General features: G+C 36.1%; 1 protein-coding gene across 2 annotated transcripts in view; it reads left to right on the forward strand.

Moving 5' to 3' along the window:
* Nucleotides 1–23,789, forward strand: part of SYDE2 (synapse defective Rho GTPase homolog 2) — a 41,801-nt gene that overhangs the window by 13,858 nt on the left and 4,154 nt on the right. For both annotated transcript variants that reach the window (XM_001108631.5, XM_015144232.3), the window contains exons 3-6: nucleotides 1,738–2,840; nucleotides 6,176–6,302; nucleotides 15,202–15,383; nucleotides 19,708–19,939. In XM_001108631.5, coding sequence (XP_001108631.4) covers nucleotides 1,738–2,840; nucleotides 6,176–6,302; nucleotides 15,202–15,383; nucleotides 19,708–19,939 — 1,644 coding nt within the window. The remainder of the gene's footprint in view (nucleotides 1–1,737; nucleotides 2,841–6,175; nucleotides 6,303–15,201; nucleotides 15,384–19,707; nucleotides 19,940–23,789) is intronic.

Genomic DNA, 23,789 nt, shown 5'->3' on the forward strand with positions numbered 1-23,789 from the left:
ATTATGACTTGTTTTTTCCTGATTAACTTCCAGATATATATATATTTTAAAGACAGGGTTTTGCCGTGTTTTGCAGGGTGGAGCACAATGGCACAATCACGGCTTGCTAGCCTCCCAGCCTGGGAAACACTGGACCTTCCCGGCTCAACCAGTCTTCCCACCTTGGCTTCCCTAGTAGCCGGGACTATAGCTCACCACCACACCTGCTAATTTTTTTGTATCTTTGGAGACATGGGGTTTTGCCATGTTGTCCAGGCTGGTCTTGAACTCCCATCTGCCTCAGCCTCCCAAAGTAATGGGATAACAGTGAGCCACCATGACATATATGTATCTTTTATGTAGTTGCAATCATAGTGGACTTTATTTTTTATTTTTGCTATTTTTACTTGGTATCTTCATCTTGCATTGTTACATGTAGAGTAGTATTGTTTCTCAAGCATTGTAGTACAGTATTTAGCTGGGTTGATGTGCCCTAATCTATTTGACTGTTTCCTTAATGTTAGGTGTTGATAGATTGTTTCCGGTGCTGTTGCAGTGATCTTCATAATAATATTTTTTACTTCATTCAGAACAATTACCAGGATCATTACTTGGTGTTTATGGCTGGTAATTATTATTGTTAATTTCTATATTGCATTTTCTACAAAGTTTGCCAGTTTACAAGGCAACTAACAATTGGTTATTCATTTATTCACTAAATATTGAGTTCCTGCTATGTACCAGTTACTGTTCTAGGTGCTGAAGGAGTATGCCAGTTTCACTCGACTCTAGCCTAGTTCATAAATTTATATTTAAAGATTTTTACTTTGTACCTTCTTTTTAAAGATAGTATGTGATTTGATTAGTATAGTTGTAGTTTAATTTTAAGCGACTGTGGAATTTGGTAATATTTTGGCTCTTGGGGTTTATAAAAACAAAGCATTTGGTTTTAATAAATTCAGTCTTATCTACAGTAGAAGTTGCTATCATGTATAGTATTTCATTTTAATAATTAGTTAAGGACTTCAGTAGAAATTACTTACAATATGTTAAAAAGAGTCAAATTTTTTAATGTGATAATGTATTTAATCTAAAGCAATTTAATATATTGGATAGCTTTTCTAGGCTGTGATAAAATAGACAGATTGATGTTTATAGACTAAAGCAGGACCCTGATTAACTCTAGAATGTTTCAGACTATTAAGCCAGTAGAATTGTACTATAATTTTAGTACAAGGGGATGCTTTATCCAGTTTATCAAACACTCCATTTTCTATTATCTTCTTACTAGAAAAGCCCTGTAGGCATACTTAAAATAGGTTTTTCTCTATAAAGAAACTACTTATTTGTCATTGGGACACATAGGGGTGGAGGGAGAATATTAGTAATTTTTAAAGAAAGATCATTTGTTGATTTTTAAAATGAATAAATACTTTTTCTCATTTTAATTGTGAAATATTGTGTTACATACATTAGTTTTTGATGTGAGGTTATTAGATCTTTCTCTATAAGGAATAGACAAAGTATGAAAAATTAACTTCAATTTTAAATAATTGGGATAATGCAGTATTCTGCTTGAGTATCACGATGGAAGTTGAGCTGAACTTCTAATGAAATCTCCCCATTAAGATGAATAAGAGAAGAATTTCTGCCTATGTGGGAGCTTGTTTAGTTGATGGTTTATAAAATAAGAATAAAAGTAGAAATCAAAACATACTGCTTTATAATATATTTTTCTTTCTTTCTTTTTTTTTCAAGGTTCAGGGATCCTGGCTGCTACAAATAGTACTGAATTGGGAATTATAGAACCATCTTCTCCAAATCCGAGCCCTGTGAAAAAAGGCAGTTCAATTAATTGGTCTTTGCCAGATAAAATAAAATCTCCAAGAACTGTGAGGAAACTTTCCATGAAAATGAAAAAGTTGCCAGAATTTAGCCGAAAGCTAAGTGTTAAGGGAACATTGAATTATATAAACAGTCCAGATAACACTCCTTCTTTGTCTAAATATAACTGCCGAGAAATTCATCATACTGATGTTCTGCCCTCTGGGAACACAACCACAGCTGCTAAGAGAAATGTTATAAGCCGATACCATCTTGATACCAGTGTATCCTCCCAGCACAACTACCAGAAGAAAAACTCTATGAGTTCTAAGTATTCCTGCAAAGGTGGTTACCTTAGTGATGGAGACTCACCTGAACTTATAACTAAAGCTAGCAAACATGGATCTGAAAACAAATTTGGAAGAGGAAAAGAAATAATTTCAAATAGTTGTAGCAAGAATGAAATAGACATTGATGCTTTTAGGCATTATAGCTTTTCTGATCAACCTAAGTGTTCACAGTACATATCTGGGCTCATGAGTGTACATTTCTATGGTGCTGAGGATTTAAAACCACCTCGGATAGATTCAAAAGATGTCTTTTGTGCAATTCAGGTAGATTCAGTAAACAAAGCAAGAACAGCTTTGCTCACATGTCGAACAACATTTTTAGACATGGATCACACTTTCAACATAGAAATTGAAAATGCACAACATTTGAAACTAGTAGTATTCAGTTGGGAACCCACTCCAAGAAAAAATCGAGTTTGTTGTCATGGAACTGTTGTTCTTCCCGCCTTATTTAGAGTGACAAAGACTCATCAATTGGCTGTCAAACTTGAACCTAGAGGTCTTATTTATGTGAAAGTGACTCTTATGGAACAGTGGGAGAATTCTCTTCATGGACTAGACATAAACCAAGAACCAATAATATTTGGAGTTGATATTCAAAAAGTTGTAGAGAAAGAAAATATAGGACTGATGGTACCCCTTCTGATACAGAAATGTATTATGGAAATTGAAAAGAGAGGCTGTCAGGTATTATCTTACTATGGTTCTCTACTACTTCCTTTATTGATTGATTAATTGTAAGTCTTGGGGGAAGGAATTCAAGGTAATGTAAAAAAATCAAATTTAGATATTTTACAATTCCTATTCTTTATTCCATTACTGTTTAGGGTATAATTTTTAAGTTGACTCATGTTGTCCATTATTGAGAGCATGCTAGATGAGTCCACAAATTTATATTGCAACACAGAGCCTCATGGGTCTTATAATTAGAAATCAGGATTGCTTCAAAATGGCATTAAAAGGAAAAGTCAGAGCTGGTAAACATAGGCAAAGGATATTAATATCAGGTATAAGTAATTGTTTATACTAATTTTTGTGATACATATTAAGACTAAAAATCATTACATTATTTCTGCTTTAGTACTATCCAAATTTATAATATTGGTTAAAAAGGTAAGTTAAAAGACAATGAGTAAATATTATAAAATCTGAAATATTTAATAAAATTAAGCTTAACATGGAAACTCAAGAAACAACATAAGTTAATGGAATTTTGCATTAAGATGCAGAACACCTGGATTCTGGTTTCTTCTCCATTATTACTTAGCTGTGTCATGTTGGGCAAGTCACTTAATCTCTGTGGGTCTTACTTGCTTGTATCTATAAAAATAGATGGAGTGGTCGGGCATGGTGGCTAACGCCTGTAATCCCAGCACTTTGGGAGGCTGAGGTGGATGGATCACCTGAGGTCAGGAGTTCAAGACCAGCCTGGCCAACATGGTGAAAACTGTCTCTACTAAAAATACAGAAATTAGTTTGGTATGGTGGCACATGCCTGTAATCCCAGCTACTTGGGAGGCTGATGCAGGAGAATCGTTTGAACCACTTTAAGTGCCAAGAAAACATTTTTAGCAGTACTTTTCATTTTTATTTAGAACTGTACTTTTTTTTTTTTGAGATGGAGTCTTGCTGTGTCGCCCACACTGGAGTGCAGTGGTGCAATCTCAGCTTACTGCGACCTCCACCTCCCGGGTTCAAGCAGTTCTGCCTAAGCCTCCCAGTTAGCTGGGATTACAGGTGCACGCCATCATGCCTGGCTAAGTTTTGTATTTTTTTTTAGTAGAGATGGGGTTTCACCATGTTAGCCAGGCTGGTCTGAAACTCCTGACCTTGTGATCTGCCTGCCTCGGCTTCCCAAAGTGCTGGGATTACAGGTGGGAGCCATGGCTCCCGGCCTAGAACTGTACTTTTTAAAGACGTTTTTGTTTTGTCTCACCTGCTTCTTTCTCCTCCACTTGCCCTCCCCTGTCCCCTGCCCCCAGTAGAGAGAGGCTTATCGTGCATGTATAAAGACTGGCATACTGCTTAAATTTTGTTTACCCTTTTAGTCAGGAATTATTCTTCTTTTGTTGGGTTTTTATTGTAAACATGAAAATAGGCTTTGATAGTCATATGCAAAGAGTTTGTGGCATGGGTCTTTGCATCTTCCAAATGCTTTGAATGCTACTCCCACCCATCTCCTGCTTAAAATGGGAAAAATTGCTATGGAGATCATACTCATGGTCTGCCTTTCATAGAGGCATCGAGCATGTACTTCAAGGATTTGATTCAGGATCTCAGCATCTGAAAGTAGGGATATATCCTAAAATATCTTTTCCTTGAAGTACCTGTATTAGATCTTTCTTTCTTTCTTCATCTTTTAAAAAATTATATTTGTGATTTCAACTTTTGGGGGTAAAATATCCCATTAATTTATTGTGTACTAGTTAAGTAGTACTTCCTTTAAGTTGTTGTAGGCTCATCTTCTTCTCAAGTTTAAGGGGTACGTCGTTTTTATGGTACTTTATGACACTTACATGTGCTCACACCAGCAGGGCTATGATCAAGTTCGTTTTTTCTATTGTGGTAGCATTTCCTTTGATCCTGTTTAGTATTTTAGTTTCATTTTCTGGACTGTCTGCATTTCTACTGTGTCTTTCTTGAGATGATGTGACCAGTGTAACTCATGCTATTCTCAATGTGGATGCATCATGAATGTGGGTAAGAGTAGGAAATTTGAATTTTTTTCCTAGTGTTTTTCTTGGTTTCCCATATTATCTTGATCTTTTCGAATGTAGCAGCACCTTGCATTATCATGTCTTGGAAATAGTTTTAGGTTCTTTACTATCTTTCAATTAATACATATAGCTTATCATCTCAAATATTTTAGATAATATTTCCCTGTATCTGTTTTGACACTTTCTCATATTGAGACCCACCTTATAATGTATTCTATCAGTTTTTTAATGAGTTAGAAGAGATTAGTGTCATAAGTAAACCTGGAAATTTCATTTGTATACTGCTTCCTCTAGATCATTTATTGCATTTTACAGTGATTCCTAGTTCAAATCCTGGAAGATTACTTTTACTTTCTCTCTTTAAATAGTTTCTTTCTCCATAATTCTTCCTTCAATTCAAAGTGACTGAACTTTCTAAATAATCTTAGATGTGGAAGTATGGCTGACAACCACTTATTCTCCTTAAGTTTTTTTGAAGGTTTATTCTTTCAAAGACCTTTGATAGCTTAATTGGGCGTGTTTTGTCTTCACAGAGATCATGTTTATTTCTTCTCAGTAAATTTATAGTGAATAACTTAAGACTCAATATTTAGAACCTGTATAACAGTGTTTAAAGACAAATCTTTTCAATGTAGGTTGGTGGGATGGGTAGTGTCTGTCCATCTTATATAAATTTTGAAGTAGAGGTTTTATTTTACCTTTAATATATTATTTTAAATTTCCTCCATCACTTTATAATCAATTAATTTGACAACAACAAAAAACCCTAGGTTTGCTTCTGTGTCTTCCTGAGAATCTTTTTTCTTAAAAAGCTTTATATACTAGAACCTTATTTCAACTATATTGTTATCTTAAGGATAAAAGAAACTGAGTTTTAAAGAGATTAAATAACTTGCCCAAATTCATGAAGCAAGGAGTGGGGCATTATGACTCTAAAATCCTTGTTCACTGTCTGCGCTGTACTACTTCAGTCTGGAACAAAAGTTGTGAAAGGGCGCACATTCCTGGGGCATGGAGATCTTGATTGAGCATATAAAACTGAAAAGAAGGGATTGCGTTTTGCTTAAGATAGGTAGCCAGCATTACCAAACTGACAGTGTATTGTTTGAATTTAAATGAAAGAATAGGATATTTTTATTAAACTAATCAACATAGTATATAATGAGATTTCAAAAGCTATATTTGAGGTATTTTAAATTAAATTACATCGGAACATATTTGATTGCAAAGTTCATGTGATCTATAATGTAATTATATTTTCCCTTTATCAAATTTACCATAATGTGGCCATAATTTTATTCCTAGGTAGTAGGCCTGTATCGATTATGTGGTTCGGCAGCAGTCAAGAAAGAACTGCGAGAGGCTTTTGAGAGAGATAGCAAAGCTGTTGGTCTGTGTGAAAACCTGTACCCAGATATAAATGTAATAACAGGTAATACATAGATTTTATTTTATGTACTCTTTCTGGAAAGATTACATCTGCAAGAAAGATAACTGAAATACGTTTGTAGCTGAAATTTAATTTGTTTTTCTGAAGTCTTTTCTTCCTTCACAAACATTACTTACTGTGTTATTTTCTATGGGAAGGTATTAAGCTATGGTCCCTTGCCCGCCAACAGCTGACATGATGAAGGGAAGTAAGACCTACTTTCAATTAGCTATAGTAGCTAGCAGAAAGAAAAAGGTACCTTCATAGAGGGATAAATAAAATGCCTTGGGAGTTGAGTTTGACTGGTACTTAGGTGATATAGAGGGTATTGACTCTCTGGTTAGAGAATTTAAATTTATTTACTAGTCAGAGGGGATCCATTAGAATTTTTTGAGTAGGGGAGTGATATCATTAGAAATTGTTTTCAGGAATATTAATCTGGCAACTGTATGTGATGAATTGAAATTAGAAGAGACCAGAGGAAGGAAAACCAATTAGAAAGCCTTGGCAATAGTCCAAGCAAAGAGGTAGTAAGAGCTGAAGGGGCTTGTAGCAGTAGAAATAGGAAGAAGTAGAACTGAAAGGAGGTGGAGAAAGAGGGAGCCCACACAGACGTGACTTTGAGACCTGGTTGATTGGGTACCATTAGCAGAAATAAGATAGCTTCAGGGAGAGCTACTGCTTTTTGTGGGGAAGTGTTGAGAAAGATTATGAATTGGGCTTTGGATATATAGAATTTGAAGTGCTAGTAGGAGATCTAAATGGGTAGATCAAGCAAAGTTGAAACTGCTCATCTGCAGCTAAGAAGAGGATGCAGTAGAATTTGAGGGATCTCTTACTTACCCAAGTGGTGATTATAATTCAGTGTATGGCAATGGAAATATACTTCTATTACCCCTGAAAAATGAGAGTGGAAAGAGAGTCATTGCATATATGTGTAGTTAAAGCGTTGCAATTGTCCATAAAGTTTGAAAAGACAAGAACTTTGGAGGTCTCCCAACTTTGGAGGCAGGCAAAGAAAGAAGAAACACCTAAAGAGATTGAGAGGAAAGGAGTCAGAAAGTTTGGGAAATAAGAGACAACAGAAATTAAGCAAAAGTGTGATACAGTCATTCTATAGAGAGGTTATATGACAAAAGAAAAGGGCCTTTGAATTTGGCCATTAAGAAATGGCTCATAACCTTACTGGTAACCTTCAGGAGCTACTGGTTTATAATAATTCCATGTTTGTTTTTGTTGTTTTACTTTTTTAATTATTGAAGTTTTCAAGTATGCGAAAGTATAGAGAATACTATGAAAAATCCTGTTTATCACCTGGTTTCCATAATATCAACACATGAACAGACTTGTCTCATTCATCCTCCCATTTGCTTTTTCTCAGCCCTTGATTATTTTGAGAAAATCTCAGACATATCCTTTAATTTATAGATGCTTCAGTGTGTATCTCTAGATCTTCTGTGTATTTTGGTAGTTCTTTCTCCTCTCTACTGACAACCACCATTTTTTTTTGCTGTAATGGGTTTACTTTTCTCTTATAACTTGCTTTCTTATTTTTACTCACAACTAACTGTCTGGGTGAAAATTTGAGGAAAGTTCATCTTGTACATATTTAAGAGAATTTTGTTGGTGAAAATCCTTACTTTTAGGATTGAGACTTTCTGAATAATTGAGGTTCCTACCCTTTGAGTGCTGAATGACTGTATTTTCTTCAAGTATTTAATATGTAACTCTTAGATAATCAAAACTTTGATTCCAAGCATTTTAATGCTAAGATAAAACAAACTCACTTTTTTCTTATATATTTTAGCAAATCAGAAATAATGGTTCCTTTTAATTTTTATATAGGAAGAGGCATATTTCTACAAAAAATTGAGATGCCTGAAAAAAAATGAAATGTTCTTTCCTTGTTAATGTGTAATTAACAAAATCAGCCAAAGACTCATTTTATGAATCCATGAAAGAGAAAGTTTTATAAATACAAATTTCTAGCAAGTACAGTCTATAAATAGATTTTGTCTTGGTGAAACTTTGTCTTATAAATAAAAATTATGTTAAACATGTATAATTTTATAAGATGAAATGAAGGAAGAGTTCCTAGTTTTGGAAATTGGCAGCATATGCAGAAGATATGAACAATAGGTCAATGAATATTGGATTTACAGCATTCTTTCCTAAAATTGAGAGTTTCTGTAATTTGTAAATTGGATATTTCTTGGCTCTATTCTTTGTACTATTCCATTTGTGTAAAGCTGTTTTTCAGAAGACTTTAGAGCTATTTTTTCCTTGATAAAAAGGCAATGAAATGATTTAAGATTTGTCTGCAAAATAATTGCATGACACAAGGTTTTCGTGGCTAAAAATAAAGGGTATTGTTGATTTGAGGAGTTGGCCAGTGACAGTGTTGCTTCATGTGTTTGTTCCTCATGAACTCACATTTCTGAGTAAACTTTGAAAAATAGTTAGTAGTTCGGTAGGTCTAAAAAATGAGAAATTAATGAAGTGAGTGACAGATTTTGTTCACAGTTTAATGTGTTTTTAGTAGTTGGTTTATCTGGAGCATGGCATGAAATACTCCAGACAAACCAGTTTTTTAAAAATCAAGTAGAAAATTTTAGGTATAAAGTCCATTCATAATTCTTTTTTGTTTGCTTTTTGAGAGAGTCTCACGCTGTAGCCCAAGCTGGAGTGCAGTGGTGCAACCTCCGCCTCTGGGGCTCAAGCAATTCTTGTGCCTCAGCCTCCCGAATAGCTGGGACTACAGGCACACGCCACTATACCCCGTTTTTTGTATTTTAGTAGAAACAGGGTTTCACCATGTTGCCCAGGGTGGTCTTGAACTCCTGAACTCAGGAGATCCTCCCATCTCAGCCTCCCAAAGTGCTGGGATTACAGGCATAAGCCACTGCTCCCGGCCTATTCCTAATTCTTTAGAGGACTTATTAACAAGGGACAGAAGACTTTTTAAAAGTCAAATATTTATCATTTAGTGATTATTAAAAATAAGTCTTCTGAGGAAGATTACATGTGTCTAGCTACCGTGAAATAGACTTCTTGTCAGTGCTACACAATCAGTATCTAGGTTCAGTGCCTGAAAGTTCATTTGACCATGCCTTTTTCTGATTTTAATCCTACCATAGTCATTTTTATCCTATTTGCTGTTTAGGGAAAACTTTATCAGAATATAACTAAATGATCTTGAAAACATTAATATTTTTCTTTTTTGTACATACTATACATTTTTCTACCATACGTGTTATATGTTGTCTGACCTTTGGAACATTAACTTACAAATTGTTTCCATTTTCCTTTACCTAGATTGCATATAGATGTCAAAACTGTGCAAGCACCAAGGAATGCTAAGTGTTGAGGAATGGTCATAGACTTAGCAACCCACATATACTGAGATTGTTTATGAGAGCCATTTGGTCTGAGTAACATGTATAGGGTATGACTAAAGTAGGTGATAAGGCCAGAAAGAGTAAGTGAGGTAAGGTGCGGGGTAGGTTAGTGGATTTAAAAAAGTAATTTGTAGCTCTACCTTCAGGAAATGTCAGTGATTCAACATTCAAATCTACCTAATCAACTGTATCTTTACTATCTGTATAAGTTTTATATGTGAGAGAATGATTCTTATGTTTGTATACGTGCATATTCGGTCTTCTGGTTCATAGGTCCTAAATGCTTTTGTATTTATTTAGGCTTATTCTGAAGCCCAGAATATGGTTTTTGGTGGTAAATGTTCCATTTGAGCTCTTGAAAAGAATGTGTATTCTGGTGTTTTTGGACGGACTGTGCTGTAACTATCAATAAAGTCAAGTTAATTAATAATGTCCCAGTCTTCTACATCTTTGTTTTCTTTCTACTCGCTGAGGGGAGTATTGAAATCTTCAACTATAATTGTGGTTTTTCTCTATTTTTTCTTCAAACTGTTTTTGTTTCCACCCCACCTACCCAATGCCACTACTTTGCCTTTGAAGATTACAATTAAGCATGTATTAGGCCACTTTACGTTAAGTTACAGCTCACTGATAATGTATTTTTTTTTTCCAGCTTTTCCCCCACTTTGTTTCATTTTACATTGTTTCTATTGCTCTATCTTCAAGTTATATTAGCCTTGTCTTCTGATATTAATTTCATTCATTGCATTTTTAGTTTCAGACAACCTAGTTTTCACTACTATAAGTTTGATATGGGTTTGTTTTTTCAGTATTTTCCATGTCTCTACTTAATATGTTCAGTCTTTATTCTAGCTTCTTGAACATATGAAATACAGTTATAGTAAGTGTTTTCGTGTCCTTTTCTACTGATTCTATTGTGTATGTCTTTTCTGAGTTGGTTTAAATTGATTTGACTCCTCATAGGTTATATTTGCCTCCTCCTTTATATGCCTTGTAATATTTTACTGGACATCAAATGTAAATTTTACCTTCTTGGGTGCTGGATATTTCTGCATTTCTGTATTTATAGCTGTGGTTTGGTATGCAAGTACGTTACTTGCAGAGTTTTTAGTCTTTTAAGCTTTATTAGGCAGAATGTCAACTGCTTTTAAATAAGGCTCTTCTTTGTCTATCTCTTTGATTTTCTACTGAAGCAAAACTCTTCTATATATGTGTACTTATATTAGTTTTCTATGGCTGCCATAACAAAGTACCACCAACTTGGTGGCTGAAACAACAGAAATGTCTTTTCTCACAGTTCTAGAGGCTGGAAGTTCAGAATCAAAGCATTAGCAGGGCCCTGCTCCCCTTGATACCTGCAGGGGAATCCTTCCTTGCATCTTCCTAGTTCTGGTGGTTTGCTGGCAACCTTTGACAGCCCTTTCTTTGCCTGTAGATGCATGACTCCAATACTCCATCTTCACATGGCATTTTCCCTATGTTTCTTCATATCATCTGCTCTCTCTGTGTGTCTTTTTCTGTGTCCCTCATTTTATAAGGACATGTCATATTGGAGTAAGGCCCACCCTAATGACCTCGTTTAACTTGATTACCTCTGCAAAGACTCTTTCCAAATAAGGTCATATTCTGAGGCACTAGGAGTTCAGACTCCAACATGTTTTTTTTTTGGTCAGGGGTGGGGGCCACAATTCAACATAGTGCTGTACCCAAATCCCATGAATTACGAAGTTTTCCGCTCTGGCTGCTTGGAACAAGAGTGATTGCCTGCACCATGAAAACTCCTAGAATTGTTCTTTCTAATCTGTTTGGCTGGTTCTTTCTCCAGCCTTGGGGAATTGCCCCACCTGCCTGTGCTGATTAGTACTCAGATGAACACGTGGGATTTCCAGAGTCGTCTCTAGGCAGCCCTCTACTCTCAAGTGCTCTGTCCTGCAAGGTCTAGCAGCTTTAGCCTCCTTGAATTTCTAACTCCCCTTCAACTGTCGAGCTTTACCTGGGTTTTCATTTCCTTACTGCGACCTGGAAAGTCTCTCCAAGTAGTAAGCTGTGGTTGTTGTGGGCACACTTCATTTGGTTCCCATCTCTCAGGGATCTTTGTTCTTTGCTTGATGTCCAATGTCTTGGACATAGTTTTGTCATATATTTTGTCTGGCATTTTCAGTTGTTGCAAGCAGGAAGGTAAATCTAGTCCCTATTGCTCCATCTTGCGTAGAAACACTGGTCTGCCTTTCTACTCTGTATGTGGGTTACTGATTGCAACGAGAAAAAAAAAATCAATATTGTTTGGTACCAGTATTAATCCATGTACTTCAAAGTCATTAGAAGGCTCTGAATGGTGCCTAATAATAATTGTATGTTTTCTTATCAGCTCTCTGTCTCATTCTCTGGAGTGTCTATTTAATATCTTCTCACTCCCCTCAAACCTCATTTCACCCATATCAGTCTTAGCAGACGACCCTGCCTCCTAACTTCACAGAAAAACAGAAGCCATCAGATGGGAACTTGCTCTACTTCTTGTGACCTAGCCTATCAATGTGCCTTCTTTGGCATATATTCTTTCCACTTCTTTTCTGTAATAATAGAGCAATGACCTTCCTTACATCTTGGACAAATTCTAATTCCTTTATGTGTTCTCAGAAGTTTCTTCTTTCTTCTTAGGGACTTTGCTCAATCGATTATATTTCCTCTCTCCTGAACCTTGAAAACCTTTTTACTATCTCCTTTACATTAGCATTGAAATGTTTAAGTGTCTCCTGTCTTTAAAGAAAAATCTCCACTTTGATCTTGTTTCTCCCCTGCCCTCCCCTCTCCTCTATGGTTATCATCTTTTCTCAAAGCCAGATTTCTTGAACAGGTTGTGTGTATTTCTTTGTCTATTTCTTTAATGCCATTTACTTCCTAACCAGCTGCAACCTGACTTCAGTGTCCTTTATTTTCCTGAAACTGTGCTTGCCAAGGTTGCTGACTTCCTTTTCTGGTGAACATTTTTGGGTTCTTAAATTGTCTCTGGATCATTATTTTCTATGCCTGGTTACAAAACCCCATTGCCTAAACATGAGAGGAATTTGTTAAAAATACAGGGACGGGAGCTCTGACCTCTGTGGATTATGATTTAGTAGGGCTGGCATGGGGCTCCAGAATCTGATTTTTTAAAAAAGCCTCAGTGTGCAGCCAATTTTGAAAAACACTGTTCTCTGCAATATTTAACACTATTCTTACCTAACTGTTCTTTGGGTATCATTAGATATCATAGACTCTTTCTTGAAACATTTTTCCTCGACTTCCTTGGCATCACTTTTGCCACTCTCCTCTCGCCCCATCCCCACCTCCTCTCACCATACATACATCTTTTGCCATTCTTCCTTAGTCACCATTGGAAGATCCTCTTTCCTGATGACCCCTGGAAAGTTAGTGTTCTTCAGGTTATTTTCTAAACCTTCTCTTAATCACTCTGTATGCCTCCCTGATAATCATTCCCAAAATCCAATTATCTTTAAGTTGATCATTCTTAAATCTGTGTCTAAAGTCATCTCTTTCATCTCTGATTTTTATATCCAGCAGCCTTGAATGTCCCATAGACAGCTTAAGTTCCATATGTTCAAAATGAAACTCTTCTCTTTACCCCCTAAAACATGATTTTCCTCCTGTGTTCTCTATTTGAAGTAATGTCGCTAGTATCCACCTAGATGCTCAAGTTCCAAGCCTAGGAAAGAAACACTCTTACTCCTCCTTTTTCTTCAGAATTGCAAATGCATTTTTTGCTTAGCAGTCCTGTTTTAATAATGTATCCTACAGACATACCTGCATATATACAGAGCGACTATGTGCAAGGTTATTAATTGTAGCATGTTTTGGAAAAACAAAGGATAAGAAACAATTCTAGTGTCCATCTGTAAGAGACTGAATAGATAAGACTATGGGACATCCTTACATTGAACTACTGTAATGTGGCTATAAAAATGATTAAGGAAGCTCTCTATGGCCTGAAAAAATCTCAAGGATATGATGTTAAATGAAAAAGCAAGAAACAAAATAGCATATACAGGTTTCTTATTTCTGATTTCTTTGGGTTTTGGAATATTTGCATTATACTTACCAGTTTAACATCCCTAATCCAAAAATCAAAAATCCAGAATGCTCTAATGAGCATTCCTTTGAGCATCATGTTGGCATTTTAAAAGTTTTGGATTTGAGGGCATTTTGGATTTTTAAACTAAGGATACTCAACCCTCAATGAGGGAGACAAATCATATGTATATTTGCATAAACATTAGAAGGATGCATAAGAAACTAATGAATCATGTTACTATTAAATATTTAAAACTTAGGGCCAGGCACAGTGGCTCATGCCAAGTACTCTGGGAGAATAAGGTGGGAAGATCACTTGAGGTCAGCAATTCAAGACTAACCTGGGAAGTATAGTGAGACCCTGATCTACAAAAAATAAGAAAATTAGCCAGGTGTGGTGGCAACTACCTGTAGTCCTAGCTACTTAAGAGGCTGAGGTGGGAGGATTGCTTGAGCCTAGGAGTTTGAGGTTACCAGTGTACTCCAGCCTGGGTGATTGAGTGAGACCCTGTAACAATTAAAAAAAAAAAAAAAATCAGATGCAAAGCTTCCTATAGAATCATGTTGAAGTTCAAACTAAGCTAGGCTGAGAGCATGTTCTGAATCAATGTTGTATATATTTAGGTTTTTGGTGTTAGGAAGATCTCCTGTTTTCCCTTGTGATCACATGCCAGCCTTTAGTTAGTGTCTTACGTACCTTGCTTATATATAACAACCACTATTCTTTCCAGTTTCCTCTACTGTAAGTAATATCTCTTAGTTCGAAACTACATGTGGAATGTTTGCAATTGACTTTCCTCATTTCCATTATACTGACAAGTCTGATGTTTTCTGTTCTTAGCTTTTGGTTTTATTTGTTTGGTTTTAGGAATGATTTTTTCTTCCATTTGATAGTGTAGCATTAGAGATTATCCGGCTATCCAGTATATCTGTTTAAGACACTCCTCCACTGTTAAAGAGGAAATGTATTTATTTTCAAGGGTTTTGGACAATTGGTACTCTTTTATTATCAATTTAAAGTCTAGAAACTCAAAATTTGCATAATTGGAATAATTTATAATTAACATAAATATGCCTTGCTTTCTTAATTTCTGTTTCACATGCATTTAGAGAAGCTTTTTATAGGGGGCAGAATCAATAAGGGTATATGTATCAAGAATAGCTTACTTTATGATTAACAAACCTAACATGTATGGTAACTGAAAATTATGTGTGTACATTTTTAGCATTCTTTCAAAACAAGTCAATTACCAAGGCAACTTAAAAGAATATAAAATGCTAGTATTTTATTATAATTCTTTTTATGTTATTGCTTTTATTGTTTTCAAAATATTGAAAGTTGGTTATAATACTTAAATTTTAAAAATTGACCATAGTTCTTTATTTCACTCTACAGTCCAATCACCAACTGTCTGCGGTTTGTTTGTTTTCTAAAGGTGTTCTTAAGGATTATTTAAGAGAACTCCCTTCTCCTCTGATAACAAAGCAACTTTATGAGGCTGTATTAGGTGCAATGGCAAAAAGTCCTTTGAAAATGTCATCAAATGGTTGTGAGAATGACCCAAGTGACTCTAAGTACACTGTTGACCTGCTGGATTGTCTGCCTGAGATTGAGAAGGTAAGCATTATAGGTATACATTTTTCCTGAAAGCCAGTTAATGAACTATATACCTAGCTCCAGAGCTACAGATAATTTTAGATATTTAACATTTGTGGCACTCATGTATTTAAAAGCTCTGCCATTACTGCCTTTAAACAGCCTAAGTCCGTAAAAGCTTCTTAAACAGAATAAATCTAGAAAACAATTTTATCTTTTCTGTATGTGATTTTAGCCTAAGCATGAATAAATACTCACTAAAGTTTTTTTAATTGTATTGTTAAAATATTATTACAATATTTGTTCATTATAGTAATATTGAAAAGATACAGAAAAGAAGAATGTAAAATTGCAATCATCAATATCCAGAGGCAGCTATAATTAACATTTTGGTGTGTCTCCTTTTAGTATTTTTTTAGATATGATAACTGTTTTGGTATATATGGCTTAACTTTAAGACAAACAACACCCCCCGCCCCCCGTTTTTTTCCTCCCTATCCTTTCCATTTGCCCCCCTCTCCAAAATCTTCAGACCAGCATCCTCAGGTATGCCTGTAGGAGAGAGAGAGAAGGATAGGTAGGTCTTCAGAACCAGCCTTAGCCTAACTTTACCTGTTGTTCCTTAGAATATAAGAGAAAATAGGAGAAAGATATGACTGGGCTTATCTAGATGAGGCCAAATTTGCCTACTTTTTTTTTTTTTTTTTTTTTTTTTTTTTAATCATGTTGGGGCAGAAAGAGCAAGAATTAGTAGGTAGAAATTGTAAGTCCAGTAACTTTATTTGCAAGTTTACTGTGGTCCCCTGAATGTCCTATGCTCTGTCCAGTTGAATTAACAATTACTCCTCCTTTGGATTAGGGGAAGGGAACAGCTAAAGAGTGCAGAAGCAGAAGGGTGGGGTGAAGTTTAAGGGGGTGGGTGGAAAAAGTAGAGATACTGGTTTCCTAACACTAGGTAAAAAAAAAAAAAATTTTTTTTTTGAAGATGGAGTCTCACTCTGTCACCTAGGCTGGAGTGAGTGGTGTGATCTTGGCTCACTGCAACCTCCACCTTTACAGGTTCAAGCGATTCTCCTACCTCAGCCTCCTGAGTAGCTGGGACTACAGGTGGGCACCACCATGCCCGACTTATTTTTGTATTTTTAGTAGAGATGGGGTTTCGCCATATTGGCCAGGCTGGTCTCAAACTCCTGACCTCAGGTGATCTGCCCGCCTTGGTCTCTCAAAATGCTGGGATTACAGGCATGAGCCACCATGCCCAGCACTAGGTAAAATTATAAGTGCCACTTCTAAGTGAAGAAATGAGTGTTAGAGAATTTAAATCACTTGCTGAAAGTTACATAGCTTTTGTGAATATTATAGTCTATCACATGAATTCAAGTCTTTCTGACCCTAAGGCCCATGCTATTACCATCCTTTCTAAAAAGACTGAGTAAGCCTGGGCTGTATGGTGAAACCCTGTCTCTACAAAAATTACAAAAATTAGCTGGGCACAGTGGCACGTGCCTATGGTCCCAGCTACTTGGGAGGCTGAGGTGGAAGGATGGCTTGAGTTCAGGGAGGGCTACAGTAAGCCAAGATCATGCCACTGCACTCCAGCCTGGGCGATAGAGCCAGACCTTATCTCAATCAATCAATCAGTCAATCAGTCAATAACTGTATGATATACCATTGAGTGGATGTGACAACATACTTTATCAGTATTCTCTTTTATATATTTAGATTTTGAGTGATTTGTAAATATTTGTACACAGATTTATTTTTAGTTTAGAATTATTTAGAATAGAATCTCAGAAGTGGAATTGCTTATTTAAGTAATATGAACATTTTAAGGCCCTTATATGTTTTCATACTGATTTTCTTTCTTCGTCTTTTTTTTTTTTTCTGTTTTTTTTTTTTTTTGTTTTTGAGACAGGGTCTCACTTTGTCTCTCAGGCTGGAGTGCGGTGGTACAAACGCAGCTCACTGCAGCCTCAACCTTCCCTGCTCATGTGATCCTTCTGCCTCAGCCCCCCAAGTAGCTGGGTCTACGGGCGTGTGCCGTCACCCTCAACTAATTTTTTTTGTATGTTTTGTAGAGACTGGGTTTCATCGTGTTGCCCAGGCTAGTCTCGAACTCTTGAGCTCAAGCAGTCCACCTGCCTTGACCTCCCAAAGTACTGGGATTATAGGCATGAGCCACCATGCCCAGCCAGACTAGTTTTCAAAAGGAACATGACAATTACATTTTTTGGTCCATCTTATTTAGTAGACAAAAAAAATTTGCATTCCTTTGCTTGCTACTGAGATTGAACATATATTTAACCAGGTGTAGTGTGTTGTTTGTGTCTGTGTGTGTGTATGATCACAATTATTGCTGGAAATACCCTTAAGAGGCCAATGTATATGGAGTTGTGTTAGGAAATAATTATGAATTAAAAAAAGAAATATTCATATATTTAACTTGTTTTGATTTAAAATGCCATATTCTTCTCTAGCTTTCATTCTCTCTTCATTCCTTCCCTTCACAGCCAAACATTGAAAGGCTGTTTATTCCGGCTGTTATCGCTTCATCACCACTCGTTTTACTACTCAGAACATTGTAATATGGCTTCCTACCTCATCTCTCTGGACTTGTTCTTGCCACAGCTACTAAATGACCTTCTGACCAGCAAATCCATTTGTCACTTTTGGCTCCAGAAATAATGTTATTTTGATTTTTCTTTAAATAAGATTTTTTACCAGCTTAGACAACAAAGTAAGACCCTGTCTACAAAAAAAAAAAAAAAAAAAAAAAATTTTTTTTTTGAGGCAGAGTCTCGCTCTGTCGTCCAGGCTGCAGTGCAGTGGCATAATCTTGGCTCACTGAAACCTCTGCCTCCCGGAACAAATGATCCTCCTGCCTCAGCTTCGTGAGTAGCTGGGATTACAGGCGTGTGCCACCACACCCACCTATTTTTTTTGTATTTTCAGTACAGTCGGGGTTTCATCATGTTGACCAGGCTGGTCTCGAACTTCTGACCTCAGATGATTCACCCGCCTCGGCCTCCCAAAGTGCTGGGATTACAGGCGTGAGCCACATGCCTGACCTACAAAAATTTTAAAAAAATTAATGGGTATGGTGTCGCATGCCTGTAGCCTGAGCTACTTGGGAGGCTGAGGTGGGAAGATTGCTTGAGCAGGGAAGGTTGGTGCTGCAGTGAGCTGTGATCATGCCACTGTACTCCAGCCTGGGCAACAGAGTGAGACCCTGTCTCAAAAAAAAAAAAAAAAAAAAACTAAAGTTTTAAATTGGCATCAATGTCTTCAATACAATTTTGAAGAAAAAATTACTTATTTTGTTAAATGATTGATCATATGCCACTACCTCAAAAAACATCATTTCTTTCCATAATTGTTGAAACCTAAATAACCATTCTACTTTTTGAGCCAATTACCCTTACTAGTTTCTTTAAGGATTAAAAAATATTTTCAGCAATTTTTTTTCTTTCATTTCTAACTGTACTATTCTTAAGGTTTATTTACTGAAAAAAATATATATATATTAGTTAAGAAGCGTATTGGCCTTTTAAAAATGTCTTTCATAATCCAAATCATTATAGAACCTGGCCATGTTCTGGAATGGTTAGCTTCCTAGATTTAAGCATGATAGTGATTACAAGTTACAACTACAGGACTTACCTGTACTTAAAAATGAACATTCTTACCCTAATCCCCTTTGCATCAGAGCCTTTGCTGTTGCCATGTTAGAAGAGACAGAGTTAATGGATGCATTTTCCCAGGGATTCCAGCTGAAATCTGGAGTGCATTCATAAGTATTTTATAAAGAATGTATATTTTAACCATTTAGTGGATTGTGTTTTTGGAACATGATTTTTTTTTTTTTTTTTTTGACAGAGTCTCGTTCAGCCACCCAGGCTGGAGTGCAGGGGTATAGTCTTGGCTCACTGCAACCACCATCTCCCGGGTTCAAGTGATTCTCCCATCTCAGCCTCCCGAGTAGCTGGGATCATAGGCAACCACCATCATGCCCGGCTAATTTTTGTATTTTCATAGAGATGGGGTTTCACCATGTTGGCCAGGCTGGTCTTGAACTCCTGACCTCAGGTGATCCTCCTGCCTCGGCCCACCAAAGTGCTGGGATTACAGGCATGAGCCACTGCACCCGGCTGGAACATAATTTAGGTCCCATATAATGTTTCTATTAGAAACTATGTTGTAGGTTCCAAACATCCAATTTATAAGCAAATCTTTGAAAAAAATCTTCTTAAAAGTGACAAGATGTTCATCTGTATTTTCTGCTATAAATTGTGTCCTTGAATTTGCCCCTTTAGGACTATATTAATTGAAATTTAATTTAATTTAGGCAACCCTAAAGATGTTGTTGGATCATTTGAAATTGGTGGCTTCCTATCATGAAGTGAATAAGATGACATGCCAGAATTTGGCTGTGTGCTTTGGACCAGTGTTATTAAGTCAGAAGCAAGAGCCTTCATCACATAACAACAGAGTCTTTACTGATTCAGAAGAACTTGCAAGTGCTTTGGATTTTAAAAAACACATTGAAGTTCTTCATTACTTACTCCAACTCTGGCCAGGTAAATGATTCTATGGAAATATTTTTCACTTTCAATGATAGGGCATTTGAATTAACTAATCATTAAATATGTTCATATATGATTGAAGAAACTTCTAGATTTTGCTTTTTCAAAATGTGATTTGATACCTGCCCTTTAGATTTTTTTTCATTTAAATATTTTCTGCCTTTGCTGATGACATTGTAGGCATGTAGATTAATGTGCACATTTTAGATTTGGTAGATCTAGATTTAAATCCTGGTTGTACCACTTATTAGCAATCTGACCTTGGGCTGGTTTCGTAACATCTCAGAGCCTTGTATCATCTTTTGTCATATGGATTTAATAATATGTTTATAGATTTTATATTAGGATTTTAAAAAATTGTATATGTAAAGTGCTCAGCATAGCTCTTGACACATAATAGAGACTCAATAAACACTAATTTATTTACTTTTCTCATTTTTAGTTCAACTGGTATAAAGCAGAATTCATTTTTCTCCTTAAATCAGTTCTTCTTTACGTCTTTAACTGCATTCATGGTCATTAGTCAAATTATCTCAGCTTGAATTGGGAATTATCTTTGACCTTTCCATCTTATCCAATCCTTATTCCAATCAATAACTAAAGACTGACAGTTGTTTTCCTAATTATCTCTGATATAGTTTCAGAGCTAAAAGAAATACGTATTTAATTAGACATTCTGTAAAGGACCCTGCATTTAAATTCCAAAATTTTCTTAGCTTTTAGTAACCCCTGCTACTCTCGCCCCACACTGCATGGGACCAAGTGTGAAGTACTTTGGTGCTTCGTGTAGAGCACACTAGTAACCATGCCTGGCCCTGGGGTCAGGCTTGGGTTCAGATCTGGATGGTGACACTTGCCGGCAGGGTGGGCTATGGCAAAAACTTTAACCTCTTCAACTCCCATTTTGCTTCTCTCTAAATAATGCCTGTCTCAGGGTTGTTGTAAAGATTGAGATAAAGCATCTAAGGCAGTGAGCAAAATGTTTAGCACAAAGTGAGCACTCAGTCAATGTCTTCGGTTACTCTTTTGTTGTATTTATATAGACAGAAAGATTAAAGTACAAGGGAATGCTTGAGTTCATCAGTTAAAGTGAATTAAAAATTAAGTTAATAAAAATTTTCCAGCATTTTGGGAGGCTGAGGCAGGTGGATCACAAGGTCAGGAGTTTGAGACCAGCCTGGCCAACATAGTGAAACCCTGCCTCCACTAAAAATACAAAAAAATTAGTGGGGCATGGTGGCGGGCACCTGTAGTCCCAACTACTTGGGAGGCTGAGGCAAGAGAATCGCTTGAACCCAGGAGGCAGAGGTTGCGGTGAGCCAAGATCGCAACACTGCACTCTAGCCTGGATGACAGACAGAGTGAGACTCTGTCTCAAAAAAAAAAAAAAAAAAAAAAAATCAATGTTAAAAGTTGGAAAGTTAAAGCTTTTACTTTCTTTTAAATGCAGGCTTAAAAATTATTCTAATTTATGTTTTAACTGAATTAGAATGTTATTTTAACTATTTTAAAACCCTGAATTAAGATTATCTGGGTAATTGAACTGATTTCAGCATTTGATGCCCAATATAAGGGATCTTTCAGAGTGTCAACTGTGTCTCCTTTTTCTAGAACAGCTCTAATTCTAATAAACACCAAGAATTTGGGAGAAAGCCATCTTGTCATTACCACAAATGAAAACTTGCTTTCCTGGAGATACCATTAAGTTTACTGTCAGTGTCTGAGTTCATTATTATTAATTATTAATTATTCTGTGCTAGAGGTTAAGGTCATTATATTATTTTATAATAGTAGCCACCTTAGTTTTGGGTTTGGGAGAAAAAACTTAATGTATATCTTGTGTTATAGAAAAAGCAGGTTCGGATTTCAACTTCACTGTATTCTAAAGACAACCTTAAACAGCTGTTCCTAGTGTACAGCACCTTATTCCAAAGATTTGTGTTGTTGGTTTTAAAAATAACTGCTCCTTTTTCTATAACCGTTATTTTTCTTTAGTTGTAGTTCCTCAGACAAAGAGCAGGGCAGAAAGATGAGAAGAAACAAAAGTTTTACCCTGTCAATCACCTGCTGTTGAATTCAAGAAAAGGCAGAAATCAAGTAGATGAGGTGCACTTACTGGGCCTGAGAAAGTTGATGGTGACATAGAGAATGTGGCAAAGACTAGTAGGCGATAGCATATTAACTCAGCGAATGTCTATCCTATCTCCATGCATTCAATAGAAGGTTTTAGCTTTCCTTGCTATGCATATCTTATTTTTCCATTTGGAAATTCTCCAACTCCAGAGTTAAAAAGAGTTACCCCCTTCCTATTTATTTTCTAAACTTTTTGTTTTGTTTCATGTTATTTTTTGTTTATTAATTTTGGGCAAGAAGATAATTTGCTTTGAGATTTATATTTGAAAAGTCCTATCTTCAAAGTAGTTAGTTAGAACTCTAGCATATCAGCATTAGAAGGTAAAAATCATCCTGCCAATAGTCTTTTAGATTGTCTTCTACTGAACCCTCAGGTTCTCTGGAAGCAGCTTAGAAGCCAGATCAGCAAGGGGTGGGGGAACAAAATGGAAACACACTTCCCTGTTGACCAGAACAGCCTTTTTTAAATCTGTTTTATTATTGAGTTTTTACTAAAATATTTATTTTAGATATTCATTTTCTGTTTTAAGAATACTGAAAATTACTGCTGGTCCCCCTATCACTTTAAAGATGGAGAAATCAATTTAGAGTATAATTCCTAGATCCTTGCTATACCACATTTTCTTTCCTTTGTGGTTTTTTTTTTTTGGGGGGGGGTGGAGTTTCACTCTGTCGCCCAGGTTGGGGTGCACTGGCGCAATCTTGCCTCACTGCAACCTCTGCCTCTTAGGTTCAAGCAGTTCTCCTACCTTAGCCTCCTGAGTGGCTGGGATTACAGGCATGTACCACTGCACCTGGCTAATTTTTGTATTTTTAGTAGAGATGGGGTTTCACCATATTGGCCAGGCTGATGTCAAACTCCTGACTTCAAGTGATCTGCCTGCCTCGGCCTCCCAAAGTGCTGGGATTACAGGCATGAGCCACAACACCTGGCCGCTATACCACATTTTCTATGACAAATATATTTGGGGCAAGTGTTTTGGAAAATGTATCAATTTTTCTCTTATTTCTTTTTATTTAATCTTTCTTACTAGATTGTAAGTTTGGTGAGGTCGAGGATTATTTTTAACTTTATATTCCCAGGTCCTAGCAGAGTATTTGGCACTAACTAGACAGTCAGTATATTTTTGTTAAATAAGGTAATTATAGATAAAAGTATAATAAAGTAGTAATTAGAAACAAATCTACTGGTAGAAAACAAGATAAGGAAAAATTAAGTTTCTTAGTACTTATTATATTTTGAATTCTTTTTCAGCAACCTTATAGACTGCATTTTTAATTTTATTCTCTTGAAGGTGGGTAGTCAACAGTGATGGGAAAACCAGAACTTTTGAGGTTAAAATTAGCCATTTTCACCATATATTTAGTTGTAAACCACTCCGACATCAGTAGTCTAAAAAGTCAGTGATGTTGGTTTTTCAGAAATTGAAATTTTTAGTCTAAAAGATATAAAATATCAGTTTAATTGGTTTCTTAATGTTTTCCAAGATAATATACAGAAATAATGTTTCAATATGGTCTTAGGTAAGTAACTGTAAGCAACTGGCAACAAAATGAATCTGGATTTTGTAGGCAAATGTCTGAAAATGCAGGCACAATAGGACAAGTTTTAAGACATAAAGCAAAAATACATGGTTAGATCAGACCAGATAACCTCAAGGCTAGCAGAATATTGTAATTGGTTGGTGAAAACAACAGGCATGACAGTTAA

This window comes from Macaca mulatta, chromosome 1 (genome assembly GCF_049350105.2).
Source record: "Macaca mulatta isolate MMU2019108-1 chromosome 1, T2T-MMU8v2.0, whole genome shotgun sequence".
Lineage (NCBI taxonomy): Eukaryota > Metazoa > Chordata > Mammalia > Primates > Cercopithecidae > Macaca > Macaca mulatta.